Source organism: Anabrus simplex, chromosome 8, assembly GCF_040414725.1.
Source record: "Anabrus simplex isolate iqAnaSimp1 chromosome 8, ASM4041472v1, whole genome shotgun sequence".
In the NCBI taxonomy this organism is placed as follows: Eukaryota; Metazoa; Arthropoda; class Insecta; order Orthoptera; family Tettigoniidae; genus Anabrus; species Anabrus simplex.
In genome coordinates, this window is record NC_090272.1 from 37,485,144 (window position 1) to 37,511,085 (window position 25,942).

At 39.5% G+C, this 25,942-nt stretch overlaps 1 protein-coding gene across 1 annotated transcript in view; it reads left to right on the forward strand.

The window, feature by feature from the left end:
* The window catches only part of LOC136879285 (ankyrin repeat and MYND domain-containing protein 1), a 299,890-nt gene that overhangs the window by 49,599 nt on the left and 224,349 nt on the right, over positions 1 to 25,942 (forward strand). The window contains exon 5 of the mRNA XM_068228945.1: positions 21,518 to 21,700. Within this exon, the coding sequence (XP_068085046.1) occupies positions 21,518 to 21,700 (183 nt within the window). The remainder of the gene's footprint in view (positions 1 to 21,517; positions 21,701 to 25,942) is intronic.

A 25,942-nucleotide genomic window follows, 5' to 3' on the forward strand; every position in this document is an offset into this window, starting at 1 on the left:
GTAGAGAGAATAACTATCTAGCAACTCTAAATGTCATTAGCTACTGTAGCTCATGTTTCATATGAATCAAACAGATCAGTCCTCAGCTGGCAAATGAGGCATGTTTGAATACATAATATTTTTTTGAGAAGTACTTGTCTCATTTTCAAAATAATCACGATGCTGAATTTGTAATCCTTGTAGATTTAAAGCTATGTGTACAAAATAGTGTGATACAGTTTAAAACAAGCAAAGTTAGTACTATGATCCCAGAAAGTATTAATGTCATGACACAGTACTTTAAGTCCGATTATTAGTTCTTTGGTACCATTACTGAAAGTGAAAATGAAAATGAAATGTCAGTATCTTTAACCATTCACAAGTTATTTGAGGTGGACAACTTTGCCAAAGTTGTGGAAACCAAATATATAGGACAATTAGGTAGGAGTTTGGAGATGCAATACAAGGAGCAGTAAGACATGAAAGGTTCTCAGCAATGGGTGAAAACATGGAGGAGTACAGTCATGATATTAAAGAAATAGATACAGATATGGAAATACTGCACACAACAATGAAAGGAAAATTAATGAACACACTGGAGAAAATATATGCATTATATATGTAGATCAGAGAAGCAATAATGAGAATAATTTAAATGAACTGCTGAATGAAGAAAATGCGATGTACAAATTAGCGTACAATCACATAAGGAAAAAGGAGAGAAGGAGAGAGCGAAAGAAGTAGTTCCGGTTGTTGATATGATCCCCCTTCCCTTCCCTACATTACATAATCAGCAGCATAGCGACAAGTAGCAGCTCGCCTCGTATGGTCATTGGTAACAAGCAGAGGAGCAAGGAGATGTTTGTTTGGTTCAGACAAGTGTAACATTGTTTAAATTTTGACAAAAATGGTACCAGCTGAAGCTGCAGTAAGTAAAAATAAAATTCTCTAGTCATCTAAGTTGTTGTCTTTTTCATAAGAAATGTCTCTAAAGTTGGTTTTGTTGGTTGTTTATTTTAAAGGAACTTGATGGTTAAAAATGGTTGGACGGGATTAAAAGGAGAAATTCCTATTTATATGAAAGGTCTTAGAACTATAGCAGTAAGTTAATAGACAATACATACATTACATACATTATCATTATAGACTGTTATGCCTTTCAGCGTTCAGTTTGCAAGCCTCTGTGAATTTACTAAATGTAGCCACAATCCTCGATTTGCAACTAGCGTTGTGGCCTCATTTAGTTTTATACCTCTTATCTTTAAATCGTTAGAAACCGAGTCTAACCATCGTCATCTTGGTCTACCTCTACTTCTCTTACCCTCCATTGCAAAGTCCATTATTCTCCTAAGTAACCTATCCTCCTCCATTCGCCTCACATCACCCCACCACCATAGCCGGTTTATGCGTACAGCTTCATCCATCGAGTTCATTCCTAAATTAGCCTTTATCTCCTCATTCCGAGTACCCTCCTGTCATTGTTCCCATCTGTTTGTACCAGCAACCATTCTTGCTACTTTCATGTCTGTTCCTTCTAATTTATGAATAAGATTTCCTAAGTCCACCCAGCTTTCATTCCCGTAAAGCAAAGTTGGTCTGAAAACAGATCGATGTAAAGATAGTTTCGTCTGGGAGCTGACTTCCTTCTTACAGAATAATGTTGAACGCAACTGCGAGTTCACTGCATTAGCTTTACGACACCTTGATTCAATCTCACTTACCATATTACCATCCTGGGAGAACACACAACCTAAATACTTGAAATTATCTACCTGTTCTAGCTTTGTATCACCAATCTGACATTCAATTCTGTTGAATTTCTTACCTACTGACATCAATTTAGTCTTCGAGAGGCTAATTTTCATACCATACTCATTGCACCTATTTTCAAGTTCCAAGATATTAGACTGCAGGCTTTCGGCACAGTCTGACATTAAGACCAAGTCGTCAGCATAGGCCAGACTGCTTACTACATTTCAACCTAACTGAATCCCTCCCTGCCATTTTATACCTTTCAGCAGATGATCCATGTAAACTACGAAAGCAAAGGTGAAAGATTACAGCCTTGTCTAACCCCTGTAAGTACCCTGAACCAAGAACTCATTCTACCATCGATTCTCACTGAAGCCCAACTGTCAACATAAATGCCTTTGATTGATTTTAATAATCTACCTTTAATTCCATAGTCCCCCAGTATGGCGAACAACTTTTCCCTCGGTACCCTGTCATATGCTTTCTCTAAATCTACGAAACATAAACACAACTGCCTATTCCTCTCGTAGCATTTTTCAGTTACCTGGTGCATACTGAAAATCTGATCCTGACAGCCTCTCTGTGGTCTGGAATCACACTGGTTTTCATCCAACTTCCTCTCAACGACTGATCGCACCCTTCCTTTCAAGATGCCAGTGAATACTTTGCCTGGTATACTAATCAATGAGATACCTCGATAGTTGTTGCAATCCTTCCTGTTCCCTTGCTTATAGATAGGTGCAATTACTGCTTTTGTCCAATCTGAAGGTACCTTACCAACACTCCATGCTAATCTTATTACTCTATGAAGCCATTTCATCCCTGCCTTCCCACTATACTTCACCATTTCAGGTCTAATTTCATCTATTCCTGCTGCCTTATGACAATGGAGTTTATTTACCATCCTTTCCACTTCCTCAAGCATAATTTCACCAACATCATTTTCCTCCTCCCCATGAGCTTGGCTGTTCGCAACACCACCAGGATGATTTCCTTTAACATTGAGAAGATGTTCAAAATATTCCCTCCACTTCTCCAGTGATTCTCTGGGATCTATTATGAGTTCACCTGAATTACTCAAAACACCGTTCATTTCGCTTTTCCCTCCCTTCCTAAGATTTTTTATTACTGTCCAGAAAGGTTTCCCTGCTGCTTGACCTAGCCTTTCCAGGTTGTTACCAAAATCTTCCCACGACTTCTTTTTGGGTTCAACAACTGTTTGTTTTGCTCTGTTTCTTTCATTTACGTACAAATCCCTGTCTGCCTCCACCCTTGTTTGGAGCCATTTCTGATAAGTCTTCTTTTTACGTTTACAAGCTGCTCTCACTTCATCATTCCACCAAGATATTCGCCTTTTCCCATCTTTACACACAGTTGTTCCTAGGCATTCCCTTGCTGTTTCGACTGTAGCATCCCTGTATGCCACCCATTCACTTTCTATATCCTGAACTGCTTACTGTCTACTGTTTGAAACTTCTCACTAATCATATCCATGTACTTCTGTCTAATTTTCTCGTCCTGGAGATTTTCTACCCTTATTCGTTTGCAGACAGATTTCACTTTCTCTACCCTAGGCCTAGAGATACTTAGTTCACTACAGATCAGATAGTGGTCTGTATCATTGAAAAATCCGTGGAAAACTCGTACATTCCTAACAGATTTCCTGAATTCGAAGTCTGTTAAGATATAGTCTATTATGGATCTGGTACCCCTAGCCTCCCATGTGTAGCGGTGAATAGCCTTATGCTTGAAGAATGTATTCGTAACAGCTAAACCCATACTAGCATGCTTCCCATTCCCAAGAGCTTCCATATCTTCCCCACATTTACCAATCACCCTTTCGTATCCTTCAGTTCTGTTCCCAACTCTCGCATTGAAATTGCCCATTAGCACTATTCTATCCTTGCTGTTGACCCTGACTGTGATGTCACTCAATGCTTCATAAAACTTGTCAACTTCATCCTCATCTGCACCCTCACATGGTGAATACATGGACATAATTCTAGTCCTAATCCCTCCAACTGACAAATCTACCCACATCATTCGCTCATTTACGTGCCGAACAGAAACTATGTTGCGTGCAGTGGTGTTCCTGATAAAGAGCCCTACCCCAGACTCTGCCCTCCCCTTTCTAACACCCGTCAAGTACACTTTATAATCTCCTATCTCTTCCTCATTATCTCCCCTTATCCGAATATCACTTATTCCTAGCACATCCAGATGCATCCTCTTTGCTGACTCAGCCAGTTCTACTTTCTTTCTTTCATAAGCCCCATTAATAGGGTCTATTGATAGCTCCCCATCGAATTCCATTTTGTTTGCCAAGTTGTTTCCAAGGAGTCCCTCGCCTGTCAAATGGGAGTGAGACTCCGTTACTCCCATAGGTCCGAGGCTTGCTTAAAATGTTCTGAGCTCAGTAAATTCATGAAGCAGGATGCTACCCTACTTGCACATAGTCCAAGTGAGGATCTCTCCTCTAACGGGTTATGGACCACCGGTGAATTGTATAGTCCTAGCCGCCTGAGCGCAAGGAGGGCCACGATTCAGAATATGTCCGAGATGCCCGCTCCCATTCCATAGCAACTGGTATCCCGACTCTCAGGACCACTTACTAGGCCACTCAGCCGTTGCCCATGGTTCACGAACTAGGACATGACTACAGTAACCCACAAACATGAACCAATTATTATAATAAAACATACAAATAAGATGTTAGACATAAAAGAAATATTTTAACGATTTCAAGATTTATGTATAATTTGTTTTGTTGATGACTGTATTGTACAAATGTATCAAATCCAAGGATTTTGTCTGATGTTTTGCACCACTGTAGAAGAGAGTTTTAGCTCTCGAAACGTACGGTAGTTAATTATAATAAAAGTAAAGAATTGACGAGGCGGAAAGTGTCAATACGAACAAGATTGAACGTACATGGTTAAAATAATAAATTTAGGATCTAGGACTTGAGATATATTCAATTTTTAGATGTGATAGATTTTCTTTAACGAGTACAAATGCACCCCATTTGGGTGTAATGGTTATATATTAGTAAGAGGTTTAAACCTACTCTGATACCATGCAGTGGCACAATTGAACAGCTGTTTGTGACTTCTTCTTCTTCTTCTTCTTCTTCTTCTTCTTATTATTATTATTATTATTATTATTATTATTATTATTATTATAATTATTATTATAATTCCATATCCTCATTGGATATCGGCTGTCATCAGGGCAATCTGGTTCTTGTTCTCAGCAACTCAGAAAAGAATAGGGGCACTGAGCCCATACCATTCTTGTAGATTCCATAGCCAAGATATTCTCCTCCTTTCCCTATTTCCCCTTCGTTCAATTTTATCTTGTATGATAAGCTGAAGGAGTCTATATTTGGCCAAAGTACTCAAGTTTCTTCTATTTAATGTTATGCATGACCTCTAGCTCTTTGTTCAGGCATTGGAGTACTTCATTGTTACGTATTCTGTCAACCCATGATATTCTGTGCAGGCGTCGGTAGCACCACATCTCAAAGGTTGGAAGATTTTTGTTGGTGTTCTCTGTTAGGGTCCAAGTCTCAGCACCATAAAATACATACACACATCATTATAGACCGTTATGCCTTTCAGCGTTCGCCTCTGTGAACTTACCAAATGTCACAACAATCCTCTATTTGCAACTAGTGCTGTAGTTTCATTTAGTTCTATACCTCTTATCTTTAAATCATTAGAAACTGAGTCTAACCATCGTCTTGGTTTTCCCCTACTTCTCTTACCCTACATAACAGAGTCCATTATTCTCCTAGGTAACCTATCCTCCTCCATTCGCCTCACATGACTCCACCACTGAAGCCAGTTTATGCGTACAGCTTCATCCGTCGAGATCATTCTTAATTTAGGCATTTTCCCACCTGTTTGTACTAGCAGTCATTCTTGCTATTTTCATGTCTGTTACTTCTAACTTATGAATAAGATATCCTGAGTCCACCCAGCTTTCATTCCCATACAGCAAACTTTGTCTGAAAACTGACCGATGTAAAGATAGTTTCATCCGGGAGCTGCCTTTCTTCTTACAGAATACTGTTGATCACAACTGTGAGCTCACTGCAAGAGTTTTACTGCACCTTGAATCAATCTCACTATATTACCATCCTGAGAGAACACACAACCTAAATACTTGAAATTATCTACCTGTTCTAGCTTTGTATCACCAATCTGACATTCAGTTCTGTTGAATTTCTTACCTACTGACATCAATTTAGTCTTCGAGAGGCTAATTTTTATACCATACTCATTGCACCTATTTTCAAGTTCCAAGATATTGGACTGCAGGCTTTCGGCACAATCTGCCATTAAGACCAAGTCGTCAGCATAGGCCAGACTGCTTACTACATTTCCACCTAAGTGAATCCCTCCTTGCCACTTAATACCTTTCAGCAGATGATCCATGTTAAGTACGAACAACAAAGGTGAAGGATTACAGCCTTGTCTAACCCTTGTAAGTACCCTGAATCAAGAACTCATTCTACCATCAATTTTCACTGCAGCCCAATTGTCAACATAAATGCCTCTGATTGATTTTAATAATCTACCCTTAATTCCATAGTCCCCCAGTATGGTAAACATCTTTTCCCTTGGTATCCTGTCATATGCTTTCTCTAGATCTATAAAACATAAACATAACTGTCTATTCCTCTTGTGGCATTTTTTAATTACCTGGTGCATGTGGTCTGTAACCACACTGGTTTTCATCCAACTTCCTCTGAGCCATTGATCGCACCCTCCCTTTCAAGATGCCAGTGAATACTTTGCCTGGTATACTAATGAATGAGATACATCGATAGTTGTTGCAATCCTTCCTGTTCCCTTGCTTATAGATAGGCGCAATTACTGCTTATGTCCAATCTGAAGGTACGTTATCAACACTCCATGCTAATCTTATTTCCCTGCCTTCACACTATACTTCACCATTTCAGGTCTAATTTCATCTATTCCTGCTGCTTTATGGCAGTGGAGTTTATTTACCATCCTTTCCACTTCCTGAAGCATAATTTCACCAACATCATTTTCCTCTTCCCCATGGGCTTGGTTGTTCGAGACACTACCAGGAAGATTTCCTTTTACGTTGAAAAGATTTTCAAAATATTCCCTCCACCTGTCCAGTGATTCCCTGAGATCTATTATGAGTTCACCTGAATTACCCAAAACACGATTCGTTTCTTTTTTCGCTCCCTTCCTAAGATTCTTTATTACTGTCCACAAATGTTTCCCTGCTGCTTGATCTAGCCTTTCCACAACTTCGTTTTGGATTGAACAACGTTTTGTTTCACACTGTTTCTTTCATCTACATACGATTCTCTGTTTGCATCAGCCCTTGTTTGGAGCCATTTCTGATACTCCTTCTTTTTACGTTTAAAAGCTGCTCTCGCTTCATAATTCCACCAAGATGTTCCCTTTTCCCCATCTCTACACACAGTTGTTCCTAGGCATTCCTTTGCTGTTTCTACTACAGCATCCCTGCATGCCACCCGTTCTCTTTCTATATCCTGAACTGCTTACTGTCCACTGTTTGGAACTTCTCACTAATCATATCCATATACTTCTGATTTTTTCATCCTGGAGATTTTCTACCTTTATTCGTTTGCAGACAGATTTCACTTTTTCTCTCTTAGACCTAGAGATACTTAGTTCACTATAGAACAGATAGTGGTTTGTATCATCGAAAAATCCCTGGAAAACATGTACATTCCTAACAGATTTCCTGAATTTGAAGTCGGTTAAGATATAGTCTATTATGGATCTTGTACCCCTAGCCTCACATGTGTAGTGGTGAATAGCTTTATGCTTAAACAATGTTTTCATAACTGCTAAACCCATACTAGCATAAAAGTCCAGCAAATGCCTCCAATTCCTATTAGCTTCCATATCTTCCCCACATTTACCAATCACCCTTTCGTATCCTTCAGTTCTATTTCCAACTGGCACATTGAAATCACCCATTAGCACTATCCTCTCCTTGCTGTTGATCCTGACTATCATGTCACTCAATGCTTCATAAAACTTGTCAACATCCTTATCTGCACCTCATATGGTGAATACACTGAAACAGTTCTCGTCCTAATTCCTCCAAATGACAAATCTACCCACATCATTCGCTCATTTACATGCCTAACAGAAACTATGTTGCGTGCAATGGTATTGCTGATAAACAGCCCTACCCCAGACTCTGCCCTTCCCTTTTTAACACTTACCAAATACACTTTATAATCTCCTATCTCTTCTTCGTAATCTCCCCTTACCTGAATATCACTTACTCCTAGCACATCCTGATGCACGCTCTTTGCTGACTCAGCCAGTTCTACTTTCTTTCTTCCATAATCCCCATTAATATTGATAGCTACCCATCGAATTCTATTTCGTTCACCAAGTTGTTTCCAAGGAGTCCCTTGCCTATCAAATGGGAGTGGGACCCCGTTTCTCCCATAGGTCCAAGACTTGAGTTTACTTATCAGACCTCCATCCATAGATTAGATTCAGATTCAACATCCATTTCTTTGTTCACATTAATTTAGAGCAGGGTTCCCATATGATAATATTGATTATATAGTCTTAAAACAGTCATTAAATCTGCACAGTCTATCAAAACGCTGTGAATTCCTGGATACACTTTTCAGTTTTGAATTGTTCCACTCCTTGGTGAAATGCCGACAACTCTTAGAAAAATTAAACTTTCAATTACCAGATGCAGGAGATTTAATCATACACTGTTAACAGATTGGCATAGAACTAACTACACAATCCATGGGCCAATTGAAAGAATGGCAGGATCACTAAACAAAGTGTATATTGAGGTAATTAAGTGCTCATTGACAAATTTCAGAAATCGCCTACACAGTCTACAGAAGTTATTACTTTCCTGTCCTTACTTGTACTATAACCTGTTTGATATGTACAAATATACACTGAGTGGCCAAAAGTCATGGGAAGACACTGGATGTGATGTTAATAACGAGTTGCTCCTCCGCGAGCCCTCAAAACGGCAGCAATATGATGAGGCATTGATCTACAAGGTGTTGGAATCATTCTGGAAGGATGGACCCACGCATCTTGCACTGATACCCACAATTATTGGTCTCATGTGTGTTTCATGGAGTGCACACCAGCATCAACAGCATCTCATAAATGCTCGACTGGATTAAGATTGCAGATCTGGAGGGCCAATCCACGGTCCTAACTTCACGGGAGTGCTCCTCCAACCACCTGCGTGCTGCTACAGAGCGGTGAAATGCCGCACTGTCCTGTTGAAACATGGTATCTCCATTAGGGTACTCTAAGGCCAGAAAGGGATGCAGATGGTCTGAAAGAATGTCCACATAACGTGCACCTGTCAGCGCTCCCTGCAGCCGGACAATGGAGCCTAATTGCAACTATGACAACACCGCCCAGACCAGAACCGAGCCACCTCCCACCTGGGCACAACCTTGTTGACACGCAGGATCCATAGCTTCATGGGGCATACACCACACTCTCACATGCCCATTAATTCTATACAACTGGAACCGGGATTCATCAGATCATACCACACCCCGCCACTGTTCCATGGTCCATTGCCGATGTTCACGGGCCCATACACGTCGTTGAGCTCTGTGTCAAGGTGTCAGCAAAGGGACACGTTGGTCATCGGCTAGTGAAGCCTATGTGGTACAGTTACCTTCTTACAGTCCTGGTAGAAATGGGTTCCTGACTCCCAACATTCAGCTGGGCGGTAATCTAACTCACAGTAGCCCGTCAAGGGCCCAGTGTGATTCTGCAAAGGTGACGTGATGTCCGATCGTTTAACACTTGTGGTCATCCTGTGCGGCAGTTTACCTGAGTGGTAACATTCTCTCTGCAATATTGAAGATCCACCCTCGACACTGTTGACCTCGGAAACTCGAATTCGCGCGTAATCTCCGCAATGCTATGACCCATGCGCTGTGCACTGATGATCATCCCACGTTCAGAGTCGGTTAAGTCCCGAAGTGTTACCATCTTCACGACACTGGTGTCTGTGACAGACTGCTCAGCTTCGCCGCAGCTAGCTGCAGTGCTCAGGGGTCATATACGACACATTTTCTAATGGGACATACCTTCCCATGGATTTTGGCCCCTCAATGTATATATATTTACATTTTTTGTTCTTAGACTCCCCTGATTCTTTCTTTTTACTTTGTGATTTTTTCTCTTGTGTTGTAAAATGGTATTAACATTAATAAAGTAGAAAAAAAAAAAAAAAAAAAAACGTCTGATACAAGTCTCACTACACCAGATTGCCACATTTCATTGGAAGAGTTTAGTTTGAGTCCATGTAAACATATGGTGGCATCGCCAGTATTGGTAGCTTTAAAAGTCCTTTTGCCTGGTCTCAGTAATTCTGATCTTACTACCAGAGACATGACCATCACCATGTCTGAATGGTCACAATTGAAATAATGCAAATAATGCAAATAATGAAATAGTACACCCATGGTGTTTTCGTGTGAAAGAGTGCTAATTGTTACTTGTTATTGGTTAGGGATGAAAAAGTAGTAATGTGTTTAATATTCACGTGGTATAGACCTGGCTGAAGTGTGATTTAACCTCGTCCTCTTCTTAGCTGTCTTAACCCTCATCCTGTGTAGCTACTGGGGAGCCTGGGTCAACCACACAAGATATACTGTAGCCTTACATATAGATATCCTGACCCCATTGACACCTTGCACCATCAAATTACACTTGTTTCACAGTTAAAAGCAATTAATGATTTTCCCTTTTATTCTCACCCTTTTGTTCTTAGAGATTTCAAACTTGAACATCAACTGGTGCTCAGGTCTATGAAAGCACCCACCCTTAACGCTAGGTAACCGCTCCTTTTATTACCCATTCTCTTGTCTTGCCTATCTCCTCACAAGTGCCTACTTGAGGTCATTGTTGGACATGCTAGCAGGTGGACAACTGTTCCAAGAGCTCTGTATTATCTTAGTGATAAAGTAGTTAATACCTATTGAAATTGGTTAATTTTGTATGTGTGTGATCCATTTAGTGCTACAAATATTCATGTTAAGTGTTTGTTGGTAGTAATTAAGGTTTACATGGGCATAACGGGGGGGGGGGGGGGGGGGTTCTGGGAGTTAGAACCCTCCAATTGGGATTTTTACAAAAGAAAATAAATAGAAACTGACAATAGACAGGTGAAAGTCGACTCATTAGGTTGGCTCTTTTGAACATTCACAGAGACAAACCAACAGATCTCTTGAATCTATTTTCTAAGAAGCCTCGAAAATTAGATTTTAGATTGTAATCTGTAATTGTAATTTGCTGTAAAACTGTTGACCTTGACCATATTGTTCATGTTCTAAGATTTTGTCCTGTACTTCAATCTGAACATCAACATAATTCACTTGTATCAGTGTCCTTATAACGACACTCATGCATGCATGTATGCACCTTCGTTATGTTCTGTCATCACTTTTTTACTGTAACACCCGCCATTGGTCCATCCTGGCTGCACTACTGAAGGATTCGTGATATTTATTTAAACTTTACATTGAATAGTTCTGTTGGTGTACAGTAGATTATGTATTCTAACTTACATAGGTTAGGTTTATTCTGTTTCTGTTAAGGGAAACAAGAAATAATATGGTACTCACTCACTTAGTATCCGGAATTTATATTTCGTTCCCTCGATCTTTCAGTATTTGTGAACGGTTAGCTAATAATAATCAAAGTTCATATATCCCAGTAATTGCAGTTCAAGTCCCCGGAGTAGTAGTAGTAGTTTCGATAGAAATATTTGAGAAATTATTGTAGACAACCTCGTATTTTTCAGTAGGCCTAATTAAGGACACTTTTTTTTTTCTCCGTCCCGTGGAGTAGGGAAAATAATAGTAATCCACCAGCTGTAATAATCACATAACCACATTTCAGTAGAATTGAAGTGAAGATAAGGTATAATATATTAGATAGTATCTTGCCAGTTATATTCGTGTTTTTCTTCGTGTACGGCAAACCTTTTGATATTTAAGCATTTAACCAAACGCAGTGTAGTGTAGTGTAGATACATTGTAGTATAGATACAGTAGGCCTACATTTAGATAGTGCCGTATCTTGCCTGCTATATTCGTGTGTTATCTTTCGTGTATATCTATTAGACCGTAATACTAATAATAATTTGTCTAAGCATTTAGCTTCGTTGGTAATCCTTGAGTACAGTAGTTCTTGCAAATTTCATTTCTGTTGTGCTTACTAGTGACATACGGTACGGTACCGGTATCGTAATTAGGATAGTCTGAAAGTAGTTTAAAAATTACTGTAGTGTACTGTACAGTAGTATACGAGTAATATCCTATTAGAATTGAGTGTGCTTATTTTATTATTGTAAAATATTTGTGTGGTACTGGTGTAGTAGAGGTATCCGTAGAAACTCTTAATAAAATATTGTTGAAATTAGGATAGGCTTAATTGCAGTTTGGAATTGTGTAGTTCTTGTGTATTACTTTCGATATTCAGTAATTAACAGCAGCTTTTATCCTGTTAGGGGATGTAGGATAAAAAAATAGAGCACGACTAAGTAGTATTGTAGTGTAGTCGTATATTAATTACCTTATTGTTGTGTACTATCCCAGACAATATATCCCTCCGTTCATTTATTTATTTATTTATTTATTTATTTATTTATTTATTTATTTATTTATTTATTTATTTATTTATTTATTTATTTTTGCAAATAAGTTATTTTATTTTTTAATTTAAAATTTTCCCCCCGTAAAGAATGGCTAAGGAGCGCGAGTGTACTTATTGTGGGTGTGGTGAGGCATTGAGGGATATGAGGGAGGAGTTGGAAAGTTTGAGGGAGATAATTAGGATTCTCACAGAAGACAGGAAGGAAGATAGGACTCCCTCAAACAATGTACAGGTTACAGTAGGTGTACAAGAGGGAGGGGAAGGAAAGGGAGGAGTTGTAGAAGACAGGTGGTCTAATGTTCTAAGGGGAAGGAGATTGCAGGCCAAGGGCTCTATTCAGGATCAGAATGCAGGACAGGTGTCTGTGCGAAATCGGTACGAGTCACTCCAGGTAGAACAACAGAGGGAAGATGAGGAACAGGGAACTGTTGCTGAGATGCGTGGAAGTAGGAGGAAGGGAAAAGGTAGGAAAGGGAAATGTAGAGTAGAGGATAGGAAAAGACAGGTGGAACAGGGTCATGGGAAGGAGAAAAGGGAGGAGGAAGTAGCTTCTGCAGCTATCAGGAAAGATAGGGCTGACCAGGAGGGGAGGGGATCAAATGAGGTGGGTAGGGTTGAGGCTCTGGTCATGGGGGATTCCATCGTTAGACACGTGGGGAAAGTGTGTGGAGGAAAGGGAACCAGGGTAGAATGTTATCCAGGAATTAGATTGAGGCAGATGTTGAGGAAGGTAGAAGAGAGGGAGGAGGGGAAGGAGAAGGTGGTAGTGTTTCACGTTGGTACCAACAACGTAAGGCAAGCTGATATAAGTACCAACATAGTTGGAGATGTGTGGGATCTGGTAAATGCAGCACGGGTGAAGTTTAAGAAAGCGGAGATTGTTATTAGTGGAATACTGTGTAGGAGGGATACTGACTGGAGGGTGATTGGGGATTTAAATGAGACTATGGAGTGGGTATGTGGGAAACTGGGAGTGAAATTTCTAGATCCTAATGGGTGGGTAGGAGATAGGGATCTGCGCTCGGATGGCCTTCATTTAAACCGCAGTGGTACGTATAAGTTAGGAAATTTGTTTGGAAGGGTAATAGGGAGGTACATTCAGGGAAACCGGATGGCCTAGGGAGCGGTGATAAGGGAACAGGGAACTGGAAATCAAGTAGGGATGACATAAAATTGTTAGTGTTGAACTGTAGAAGTATTGTAAAGAAAGGAATAGAATTAAGTAATTTAATAGATATATATTTACCAGATATTGTAATAGGAGTTGAATCATGGCTGAGAAATGATATAATGGATGCAGAAATTTTCTCACGGCACTGGAGTGTGTATCGTAGAGATAGGATAGGAAAGGTGGGAGGGGGAGTTTTCATTCTGGTGAAAGAAGAATTTGTAAGCTACGAAAAAGTTAAAGATGAGACACATGAAATTCTAGGTGTAAGGCTCATTTCTAAAGATAACAGGCAACTTGATATATTTGGAGTGTACAGATCGGGAAAGGGTAGCACTGATGCGGATTCGGAATTATTTGATAGGATAGTCAGCTATGTGGGAAATGACATGGAAAGAAATGTGATTGTAGCGGGAGATCTGAATTTGCCAGATGTCAATTGGGAAGGAAATGCGAACGACAGGAAGCATGACCAACAAATGGCAAATAAGTTAATATGGGAAGGATAGCTGATTCAGAAAGTGATGGAACCAACCAGAGGGAAAAATATTTTGGATGTGGTGCTGATAAAACCAGATGAGCTCTATAGGGAAACTGAAGTAATAGATGGTATTAGTGATCATGAAGCTGTTTTTGTGGTAGTTAAAAATAAATGTGATAGAAAGGAAGGTCTTAAAAGTAGGACTGTTAGGCAGTACCATATGGCTGATAAAGCAGGTATGAGGCAGTTTCTAAAAAGTAACTATGATCGGTGGAAAACGGTAAATAAGAATGTAAACAGACTCTGGGATGGGTTTAAAGAAATTGTTGAGGAATGCGAAAACAGGTTTGTACCTTTAAGGGTGGTAAGGAATGGTAAAGACCCACCTTATTATAATAGAGAAATAAAGAGACTAAGAAGGAGGTGCAGACTGGAAAGAAATAGAGTTAGAAATGGCTGTGGAAGTAAGGAGAAATTGAAGGAACTTACTAGAAAATTGAATCTAGCAAAGAAGGCAGCTAAGGATAACATGATGGCAAGCATAATTGGCAGTCATACAAATTTTAGTGAAAAATGGAAGGGTATGTATAGGTATTTTAAGGCAGAAACAGGTTCCAAGAAGGACATTCCAGGAATAATTAATGAACAAGGGGAGTGTGTATGTGAGGATCTTCAAAAGGCAGAAGTATTCAGTCAGCAGTATGTAAAGATTGTTGGTTACAAGGATAATGTCGAGATAGAGGAAGAGACTAAGGCCAAAGAAGTAATAAAATTTACATATGATAACAATGACATTTACAATAAGATACAAAAGTTGAAAACTAGAAAAGCGGCCGGAATTGATCAGATTTCTGGGGATATACTAAAGACAATGGGTTGGGATATAGTACCATATCTGAAGTACTTATTTGATTATTGTTTGACCGAAAGAGCTATACCAGATGAATGGAGAGTTGCTATAGTAGCTCCTGTGTATAAAGGAAAGGGTGATAGACATAAAGCTGAAAATTACAGGCCAGTAAGTTTGACATGCATTGTATGTAAGCTTTGGGAAGGCATTCTTTCTGATTATATTAGACATGTTTGTGAAATTAATAACTGGTTCGATAGAAGGCAATTCGGTTTTAGGAAAGGTTATTCCACTGAAGCTCAACTTGTAGGATTCCAGCAAGATATAGCAGATATCTTGGATTCTGGAGGTCAAATGGACTGTATCGCGATTGACATGTCTAAAGCATTTGATAGGGTGGATCATGGGAGACTACTGGCAAAAATGAGTGCAATTGGACTAGACAAAAGAGTGACTGAATGGGTTGCTATATTTCTAGAAAATAGATCTCAGAGAGTTAGAGTAGGTGAAGCTTTGTCTGACCCTGTAATAGTTGAGAGGGGAGTTCCTCAGGGCAGTGTTATCGGACCTTTATGTTTTCTTATATATATAAATGATATGAGTAAAGGAGTGGAATCGGAGGTAAGGCTTTTTGCGGATGATGTTATTCTCTATAGAGTGATAAATAAGTTACAAGATTGTGAGCAACTGCAACGTGACCTCGAAAATATTGTGAGATGGACAGCAGGCAATGGTATGTTGATAAACGGGGCTAAAAGTCAGGTTGTGAGTTTCACAAATAGGAAAAGTCCTCTCAGTTTTAATTACTGCGTTGATGGGGTGAAAGTTCCTTTTGGGGATCATTGTAAGTATCTAGGTGTTAATATAAGGAAAGATCTTCACTGGGGTAATCACATAAATGGGATTGTAAATAAAGGGTACCGATCTCTGCACATGGTTATGAGGGTGTTTAGGGGTTGTAGTAAGGATGTAAAGGAGAGTGCATATAAGTCTCTGGTAAGACCCCAACTAGAGTATGGTTCCAGTGTATGGGACCCACACCAGGATTACCTGATTCAAGAACTGGAAAAAATCCAAAGAAAAGCAGCTCGATTTGTTCTGGGTGATTTCCGACAAAAGAGTAGCGTTACAAAAATGTTGCAATGTTTGGGTTGGGAAGAATTGAGAGAAAGAAGAAGAGCTGCTCGACTAAGTGGTATGTTCCGAGCTGTCAGCGGAGAGATGGCGTGGAATGACATTAGTAGACGAATAGGTTTGAATGGCGTCTATAAAAGTAGGAAAGATCACAATATGAAGATAAAGTTGGAATTCAAGAGGACAAACTGGGGCAAATATTCATTTATAGGAAGGGGAGTTAGGGATTGGAATAACTTACCAAGGGAGATGTTCAATAAATTTCCAATTTCTTTGAAATCATTTCGGATAAGGCTAGGAAAGCAACAGATAGGGAATCTGCCACCTGGGCGACTGCCCTAAATGCAGATCAGTATTGATTGATATTGATTGATTGATTTTTATCTAAATATCAGTAGATTTGTTGATAGAATACTTACAAAGACAGGATATTATAAGGAGTTGTAACTTCTGCAGATTTTACATTTGTGCAGGCAATAAACACGGTATTTCATATATGTAACAATTCAAGAGCCGATCCACCAGTTCCACCTATCACGAAGGTAATAAATTCTTTAATTAAATAACATGATACCGTTGTACGTTTTGTTTAAAGAAAGGAATTCAAGAGAGTATACAGTATTTCATTGATGAAGTAGTTAACAGTCATTCTATTGTTATCGTTTATTCCTCTATTTGAGACCAGTGTAGAATCTCTAGGATGTGAAATGTATTTGTAGAATATTTCATTTGTAAACCTATCCTTTAAGGAAGACTTACTGTGTGAAGTGGAGTGTTGTGCTAGAATATTTTATTCATATTCCATTTAGCTACCTAACCTGTACAGTGTAAAATATTTTTGTAGCATATTTTATTTGTAACTACTAGATTATTGTTCTATATTAGCTGGAACAGTCCAGAAAGGTTGTGACACAGACTTTTAGAACAGGGTGTGTTGGGCCCTGTCAGTTATGGATTCTAGAAATATGTCCTTTCTATTCTGGAAAATGGAAAGTTCACGATTGATGTCTATATATGTGTTCGAGAAAATTGTATAAACATCGCGACTGGATAAAGAGTTGTGATTGGTAATCTGGGTGGCGATGGGCAAGCTCCTGTGCTCTGATTGGCCATACCGTAATTGCACCAAGGCCAGTCTCCCTTTTTTAAAGTGAGCGAGATTGGATTTCATTGGCTTTCGTTCTATCGTGAATCCAGCTGCTTAGACGCATATCAGCATGACGTTGCTCCCAGGATGGGCTACCTTGAGGTAAGCACTGTTGATTTCAGTCGGGTTTTAATTTGCATTTAATTTTCATTGGTATATCACATAGGAGTTTGCCCTAGTCACCACACTATTGCTCAGATGTTTGAAAGCACGTTTAGCTTCACTCTAAATTGCAATAACATGTTGTGTTTCCACTTACGTTCAAGATTGTATCCTAGGACTTGATTTGTGTTCAGATATATTTGCTTAACTCCCTGATCTTATAGCAAGCTCTTGTCAAAGAACGTCTTAATTCGTATTTGGCAAATTGTATATCTAGATTTTGTGTACTGCTGCATTTGTTCGGAAGTTACTTTGTAATGTCGATTTTCAAATATAATATCTTGAAAACAAGAGATCACTGTTGGCTTTTTGTAAATCCGCAACTTTCGCATCCATGTGGCCTTTGGTAAGTTCCCGGTCCCGTCGTCAAGTTCCCCAACCTGATATTTACTTGTGTTGTATGCGGCGCACTTCATCAGATGTTTAGTGTATGTCTAGGCTTTAGGATACCATGTAATTGTATTTATTTTCCTCCCCTTTAACTATGTATCGTGTAACCATCAAAGTACCGGTTACACTATTTATATTCTAATATTGCATTATTTGCTTACAGTCTTAAACATAGCGTAGTCGAGGGGGAAAAAAAAAAAAAAAAAGAAATGATTATCAAGTGATTCCTGTATTGTGATAACTTATTTGCAGTTCTAAGTAGTTCAAGTCTCTGGTGTACTTTATACTCTCAATCTTTCAGCATTTAAGGGCAGTTTTAATTTCTCTTAGCTTGTAGGAAGGAGAAGAAAAAACTTTCTTTTAACTACATTTCTGCTGTTTCAATTAACTTATTAGGATACATCTAAATGCAGTTTAGATTTATTGTACTTTAGTTATTTTATTAGAAATTATTGTGCTTATTTTATTATTGCATAATCTTTGTGTAGTAGGGGAAAAAGTCTCTGTCAGAATTTAGCTCTTTACTAGACTTCTGTTGTTTTAGTTAACCTGTTGTAATGAGGATAAGCTTAAGTGCAGTTTAGAATTGTAGTGTAGCTAATTTTGTCACATAGTATCTTGCTTTTTCTGTTTGAACATAGAAGTAGTAAAAATAAAATTTAAAAATGATAAAAAATAAGATAATATTAATTTAAATATTGTATATACATATTTAGTCTAACTACACATTTCTATAGTTAGTCTGTTATTCCTAATAATTAGGATATGTCTAAGTAGAATAATTGTAGTGTAGTTATTTTATCGGTTAATATCTTCTTCGCATTCGTGGGAAATCTTTGATACAATATTTCCTTCCTCTGACATATTTTATACTTCCATGCATAAAGTATGCTATTTTATTTATGTTGATATTTCCATATTTTTTCACATTTCTTTGAAGAGATAAAAGAATGGCTGAGGGAGGCAGGTGTGGGGACTGTGGATGTGAGTCGGAATTAAGGAAAATGAGGGAAGAGAGAGCAAGATTGAGGGTGATAATAAAGCTTGTAATGAAGGACATGAATGAAGGTAAGTCTCCCTCAATCAATGTACAGGATACTGTAGGTAGGCTAGAGGGAGGGGAAGGAAGGGGAGATGTTGTGGAGGACATGTGGCTAATGTTTTAAGGGGGAAGGAAAATGAGGGCTAAGAGTTCTCCTCAGGGAGTGAGTTCAGGAGAGGTATTGTTTAAGAATCGGTATGAATCACTCCTGGTAGAACAGTAGAGAGAAGGTGTTACAGAGGAGGGGCAGGGCAAGAGGAAAGAGAGCAGTAGGAAAGGGAAATGTAGAGTAGAAGATAGGGAGAGGGATTTCGAAAAAGTAGTGGGAGGAAGAGAAGGGAGGAGCAAGTAGGTTCAGCAAGCATCAAGGAAGTTAAGGTAACCAGGAGAGGAGGGGATCTAATGAGATGGGTAGGGTTGAGGCTCTGGTCATGGGGAACTCAATTGTTAGCTAAGTGGGGAAAATGTGTACAGGAAAGGGAACCAGGGTAGAGTGCTATCGAGGAATTAGGTTAAGGCAGATGCTGAGGGGGGAAAAAAAAAAAAAAAAAAGGAAAGGAGAAGGGTAAGGAAAGGTGTAATCTCCCACGTTGGTACCGACAACGTAAGGCAGGCAGCTTACTCCTGTCGAATAGCACCAAGGGGTCTACTCATTCGATCCCCATCCGTTAGACGAATCACCTTCAACAGCGTCATATGCCTTCACTCCACAGGTACTAATATAGTTCTGGCTGTGTGAGATCTTGTAACGGCAGCACAAGAGAAGTTTCAGGAAACAGAGATTGTTATGTGTGTGATACCTTGTTGAAGGGGTACAGACCGGAGGATAATTGGGTTTTTTTAATGAGACTGCGAAGTGGGTATGTGTGATATTGAAAGTGGGATTTGCAGATCCTAATGGGTGGGTAGGAGATAGGAATCTACGCTCAGATGTCCTTCACTTGAAGTGCAATGGTACATGTTAGGCTGTTCATTCAGAAGACTTATAGGGAAGTACAGTCAGGGAAACAGGGTAGACTAGGGAGCAGTGATGACAGTATAGAAAGCAGGAAGTCAAGTAAGGATGACATAAAATTGTTAGTGTTAAACTGTAGAAGTATTGTATGTATGTCCAATACTTACCCCATTTCCAACAGAGTCAGGTATGAAGTGAGATGATCTTCTTAGCGAGTTTTTACGACCGGATGCTTTTGCTGACATTGATCTCATCAGAGGAGTTAATGAGATGAAATGAATGACGTGATGTATGATGTAGAAAGGATAGTGTGAAACTGGATGCCAGCACGTAGCTTACTCCTGGCGAATAACACCAAGGGGTCCGCTTATCCGATCCCCATCCGATAGACGAATCACCTTCAACAGCACCTATGCCCTCACTCCATAGGAACACTGTGGAGAGGTTTGAAATTGAATCCTGGCTTTTGGCACGCAATCTAGTGATTAGATTAGTGGTTCTAATGGTGAAATGTTGTCAACTGGCAGGACTCGAACCGTCTAACCATGGTGTCAGACCATATAGACTCAACGCCATAACAGTGATGGCCACCAGGCAGGCTATACTATAGGAGTATGTAAAGAAAGGAATAGAATTAAGTAATTTAATAGTATTTACCAGATATTGTAATAGGAATTGAATCATGGCTGCAAAGTGATATTATAGATGTGGAAATTTTCTCATGGAAGTGGAGTGTTTATCATAGAGACAAGTTAGGAAAGATAGAAGGGGGAGTATTCATACTGGTGAAGGAAGAATTGGTGAGTTACAAAAAAAGTTAAATATGAGAACTATGAAATTCTAAATGTAAGACTTATCTCTAAAGATAACTGGTAATATGATGTTCTTGGGGTGTACAAATCAGCTAACTGGGGAATGATACAGAAAGGAACGTTATTGTAGCAGGTGATGTCAATTTAACAAATGTTAACTGGGAAGGTAATGCAAAAGGCAGAAAGCATTACCAAGAAATTGTGCACAAGTTAATGTGGAAAGGACAGCTGAATCAGACAGTGATGGGACCAACTAGAGGGTAAATATTCTAGACGGGTCTGATAAAACCAGATGAAATCTATAGCGAAAATGTAGTGACAGATGGTATAAGTGATCAGGAAGCTGTTTTTGTCATACTGTAGTTAAAAATAAATGTGATAGAAAGGAAAGTTGTGAAAGTAGGACTATTAGGCAATACCATATGGTTGATAAGAGAGGCATGGGGAAATTTTTAAAAAGGAATTTTGATCAGTGGAGGGAAAAACCCATCCTTTGGGACGGATTTAGAGCAACTGTTGAGAAGTGTGAAATCAGATATATACATACCTTTAAAGGTGGTAAATACACATTATGTTATACCTAACAGGGAAATAAAGAGATTAAGAAGGAGGTGCAGGTTAGAAAGGAATAGAGTTAGGAATTGTTGTGGCAGTATGGAGAGATTGAATGAACTTACTAGGAAATTGAATTAAGGAAAAAAGTCAGCTAAGGATAACATGATGGCAAAAAAATTGGCAGCCACCAGCAAAATGTATAGTTGAAAATGAATGGAAGTCTCTTTCATTAATATCATATTATTGTTTCACCATACGATAAATGATAATCACCATGTAGTAATCAATATTAACTTTCCAGGATATATGTAGCCCTCACAATTAATACTTCCACAGTTTCATATATTAAGGATGTTTTGCTTATTTCATTTTCTGTTCAGTACTTTTTTCTTTCCGCAGCCAAAAGAAGACCGAGTTACAGATGCCCTTAAAGCATTTCATGCACCTCCTGAGGTGGTGAAGAACATTCACTTCTTGTACAATTACCACCTTAAGGATCCTGACTGCTTGACATTTGATGAGAAACCTTACTTAAAAGCATTCTACGGCAGCGTCGGCTATAAGTTTGAGGAGGAGTTATTGGTATGTATCTTACTTGCAGCATCTCATTTAACCTCAGCAACTTACTAAGTGCACCTACCTTTTGGCATTATTGGAGAGGAACAGGGCCAGGTGTCAGGTCAAGTCATACATGCTTGTTCTTTGAGCATTTTCTGTGAAAGGCTACTCTCTGTGTAATTTCAATGGTGATTGACCTTGTTTGAAACAAACATGAATGGATGAGTGAACAGGGAACACACACCTTGACTACAGAAGCATGCCATTAGTATCAGTGGCATCTTCATTAGAATAAGCTTTCTTTATCTTGTACCATGTTTTGACATAAATACAGGGTCTCTCTTATAAACGCACACCGTCCAGCAGCATTTCTACTCTCCGACACCTAAGCAGCTGTACGGGAGGTGCGCGCAAGGAGTGTGCACGTGTTCAGCCTAACATCAGTAGCCAGTCTGAATCTCAGCTGCTAACACGGTGAGACAGTTATCATTGCAACATCGTATTTTCGTATGTAAAAGTTATTTTAAGCATGAGCCCGCTCGACGGATACGTGATGCACAAGGGCGCCCATACACGGGGGCAAGGTGGGGCCTCCCCCCCCCCCCCCCCCAGCTCTCAGGGAAAGGTAAAAACCTAGTCTAGTCAGGTGTTTTCCTTTCAAGAAAATGATTTAAAAGTCAGTATTATGTTGAAGCGGTAGTACCGTTCCCCACTAACAGGCAAGGAACACCGTGGTTTCATTCTACCACAGAATACAAGTCGGCATTTATCTTTCAAAATTTTAAAAATACTACGTACCCCCAGGTCTCCCCGCCCCCTACAAACTGTCATATGGGTGCTGATGGTGATGCATTTGTTCAGCAATTTCCTAGTGAGCACAGATTCACGTAATTGTAAATAAATTTGAAACTGCTGGCTAAATGCTCAATAAAATATACATGCACGCACATGAACAGTTTTAACAGAGGAAAAGCTAAATGAAATTGCTGCGAATCTTGAATGGTCGCTGAATAAATTACTCACAAAATGGTTTCTTCCGCACACAGAGCTACAAAGCTATTACTCATCGAACCGTACAGGTTTACACAGGCCCATTGTTTAAAACCTGCTGATCCAGCCACAAGAGTGAGATATTGTGAGTGGTATCTTGTATCACTGAATGATCGTTATTGAGCCCACGGATTGTGTTCTTTCTGGATAAGGCCTGATTTCATCTTAATGGTCGTGTAAACAGTCATAACTCTCGCTAGTGGTGTGCAGAAAATCCTAGTGGTGTTTATGAAGTCCCTCATTATGAAGAATAACACTTCTAGCATCTTTTATAAGGTAAGATTTCATTTCCATATAAGATTGTATACACGCTTAAAGTAGGGCGGCTGCGTGCGACATAAGTTGGGCTGAGGCAGCTACTGTTGCGCAGAGTACAAACACCGTGCGCTCTGTCTTGGTTTAAGAGAGACCCTGTATTTCTTATAGCTGGGGCTCATTTGAAAATTCTTGTAATGTCATGGGACGGAATGTGTAACAGAAGCAACCTTGCAGGCAGTGATGTAAGCTATGGATGTGTAGTATACTGGACTCTACTTTATTATTAGATACTTGAATACTTTAGTAAATATATTGCTAATAATGCAGTATCATTCATCTTGATCTCATAATCATCTAACAAAGACATAACAACGAATGTATTGTAAATTATGAATTGATACATCACTTGTCTTCGATATTGATATACGACAATCGATATACTACATCATTTTCCCCCTTTGAATTGAAGAATAATCAAATCCTAACACTCACATTTATTCAATTAGCCATTTAGCTTTCTTCCTTGTCCTCTTAGGTCATCCAGTAGTGGTAGTATGGGTTTGCATTTCCGCAGAAACAGAGACAGAAGTGGCAGTGATGTCCAGAATGGATGGAGAATTCACATCAGTAGAAGGAGGCTCTTCGTCCACTGATCTAAGCATTATTGCATCATCAGTAAGAGTAGGCAGAGAAAAAAATTCATAAAGTGTTGATCTTTGTATCACCGAAGTCGATGCTAGGCCTGTTTGGTTCCTATCGACATGGAGTCAGTCACTATAGTTGATCAGAGGATGTGCTGAATTAGAAGCTAAGTCATCTTTGAACTGATTTTCCTCTGAATGTTCATCTATGTTGGATAGTGCCGATCATAACTGATCATGAAGTCTGATCCAAGATCGTTGAAGTTATGGAACATAAACTCGGGACCGTCTAGAGCCCAAAACATCAGTAATGGTTTCCCTAATCCATATACGTAAGTAGATCCAAAGGTTAGTTGCACTAACGCACCGCAGCAGCGTGCTGTGTGTCGCAAACATGGGCACAGCAGAGAAAGGGACAGACACTGCCCACACGTCTGTTAGGCAGGTCGCTGTGGTGTCTCGTCTAGTATTGTGTGAATAGCGGCCAAATGCAATGGCGCGTCAACTGGACGTTCACTCCAAATATGAGGTGCGTGTGACATTCCGATTCCTATGGGCCAAAAGGAAGAATTGCACGGACATTCATCGTGAAATTAGTGCTGTGTATGGGGAGCAGGCCATTTCCCGGCAAGGTATCGTAAAGTGGTGTCAGCAATTCGAAGCCGGACGCACGGATATCACGGACAACCATTGCGAAGGCAGGCCCACAACGTCCAGGACCCGTGCAATGGTCAACAGTGTGAATGCGATTATTAGACAGAACCGGCGCATTAAACTGAGAGAAATCACGATACAACTGAACATGTCTCAAGTGTTATTACAATATTATAAGTCCACCTGTTCAATACAATACAATATGATCCACTATTTCATATGGTCAATTGTTTTTTATACATAATACATAAAAGTCAAAGGTACATGTTTCACCCTCCTTAGGGGCATCATCAGCCTATATCAATCTTAAAAAATAATAATAATACATATACTTATAAATTATAGGTTAAAATGTTGAAAATGGTTGAAATGTTGAAAATGTATAAAAAACAATTGACCATATGAAATAGTGGATCATATTGTATTGTATTGAACAGGTGGACTTATAATATTGTAATAACACTTGAGACATACGTCAACTTCAATACGGAACCAAAATGAGAATAGTCACTTGTAACAACTGAACATGTCGTATGGCAGCGTGTTCGCCATTGTTCACGAGGACCTTGGATATCGTAAGCTGTGTTAAAGATGGTTCCCACGTCTTCTCACCGATGAGCACAAGGGACAATGTTTCTAATCCTCCCTGGCATTTTTGCAATGCTATGCCGGAGATGGCAATGGATTTCTGCAGCGAATCTTCACAGGCGACGAAAGGTGCCCCACCACTTCACCCCCGAAATGAAGCAAACATCAATGGAATGGATGCACCCCTCATCACCACAACGAAAGAAGGCCAAGGTTCAACCTTCAGCCGGTAAAGTTATGGCGACAGTGTTTTTTGACATGGAGGGTTTGCTGCAGGTGGAATTCATGCCGAAAGGAACGATGATCAACGCGTCGTCGTATTGTCAAACGTTGCATCAGTTGCGTAAAGCGATTAAAGAGAAGCGCCGGGGGAAATTGAGCACCGGTGTGATTTTGTTTCATGATAACGCAACACCTCACAAGGCCCGCCAAACGAGAGAACTGCTGCAGCGTTTCAAGTGGGAGGTCTGGCAACATCCACCTTACAGTCCCGACCTAGCGCCATGTGACTTTCATCTGTTCGGTAAGCTCAAAACAGAGCTCGGTGGTCGACGTTTCCAGACTGATGAGAAGGTGAAGGCCGCTGTCTCTGAGTGGTTGCAGAATGCTGGAGGAAATTTCTGTGCATCCGGCATCGACAAGTTGGTTGTGCGTTTGCAGAAATGTTTGGAGTCTCTTGGAAACTTTGTGGAAAAGTGATGTTACAGTGTATGTCATTATAGTCGTGTTGCTGTTGTATAGGTGGTGTAATAAACGGCCATAACTGGGAAGTACAACTTATTTTCTGATCTGACCTCGTACATTCATTTTTCCTTTATTTAAAACCCTATTTATATGATTACTCCATTGATGTTCTTTTCTTATATTAACACCTAAATACTTATAGTTACAGTAACATGAGTTACTTTCACTCCATCAACACAGTAATTAAAAGTGAGAAGACGTCTCCTCTTTGTGCAATTTACAACCTAACTTTTCACCCTGTTTACCATCATACCATTGTCTACTGGCCATTTCGCACCTTTGTTGAGGTCTTCTTGCAGTCATTCACAATCCTGTAACTTACAGTATGTGT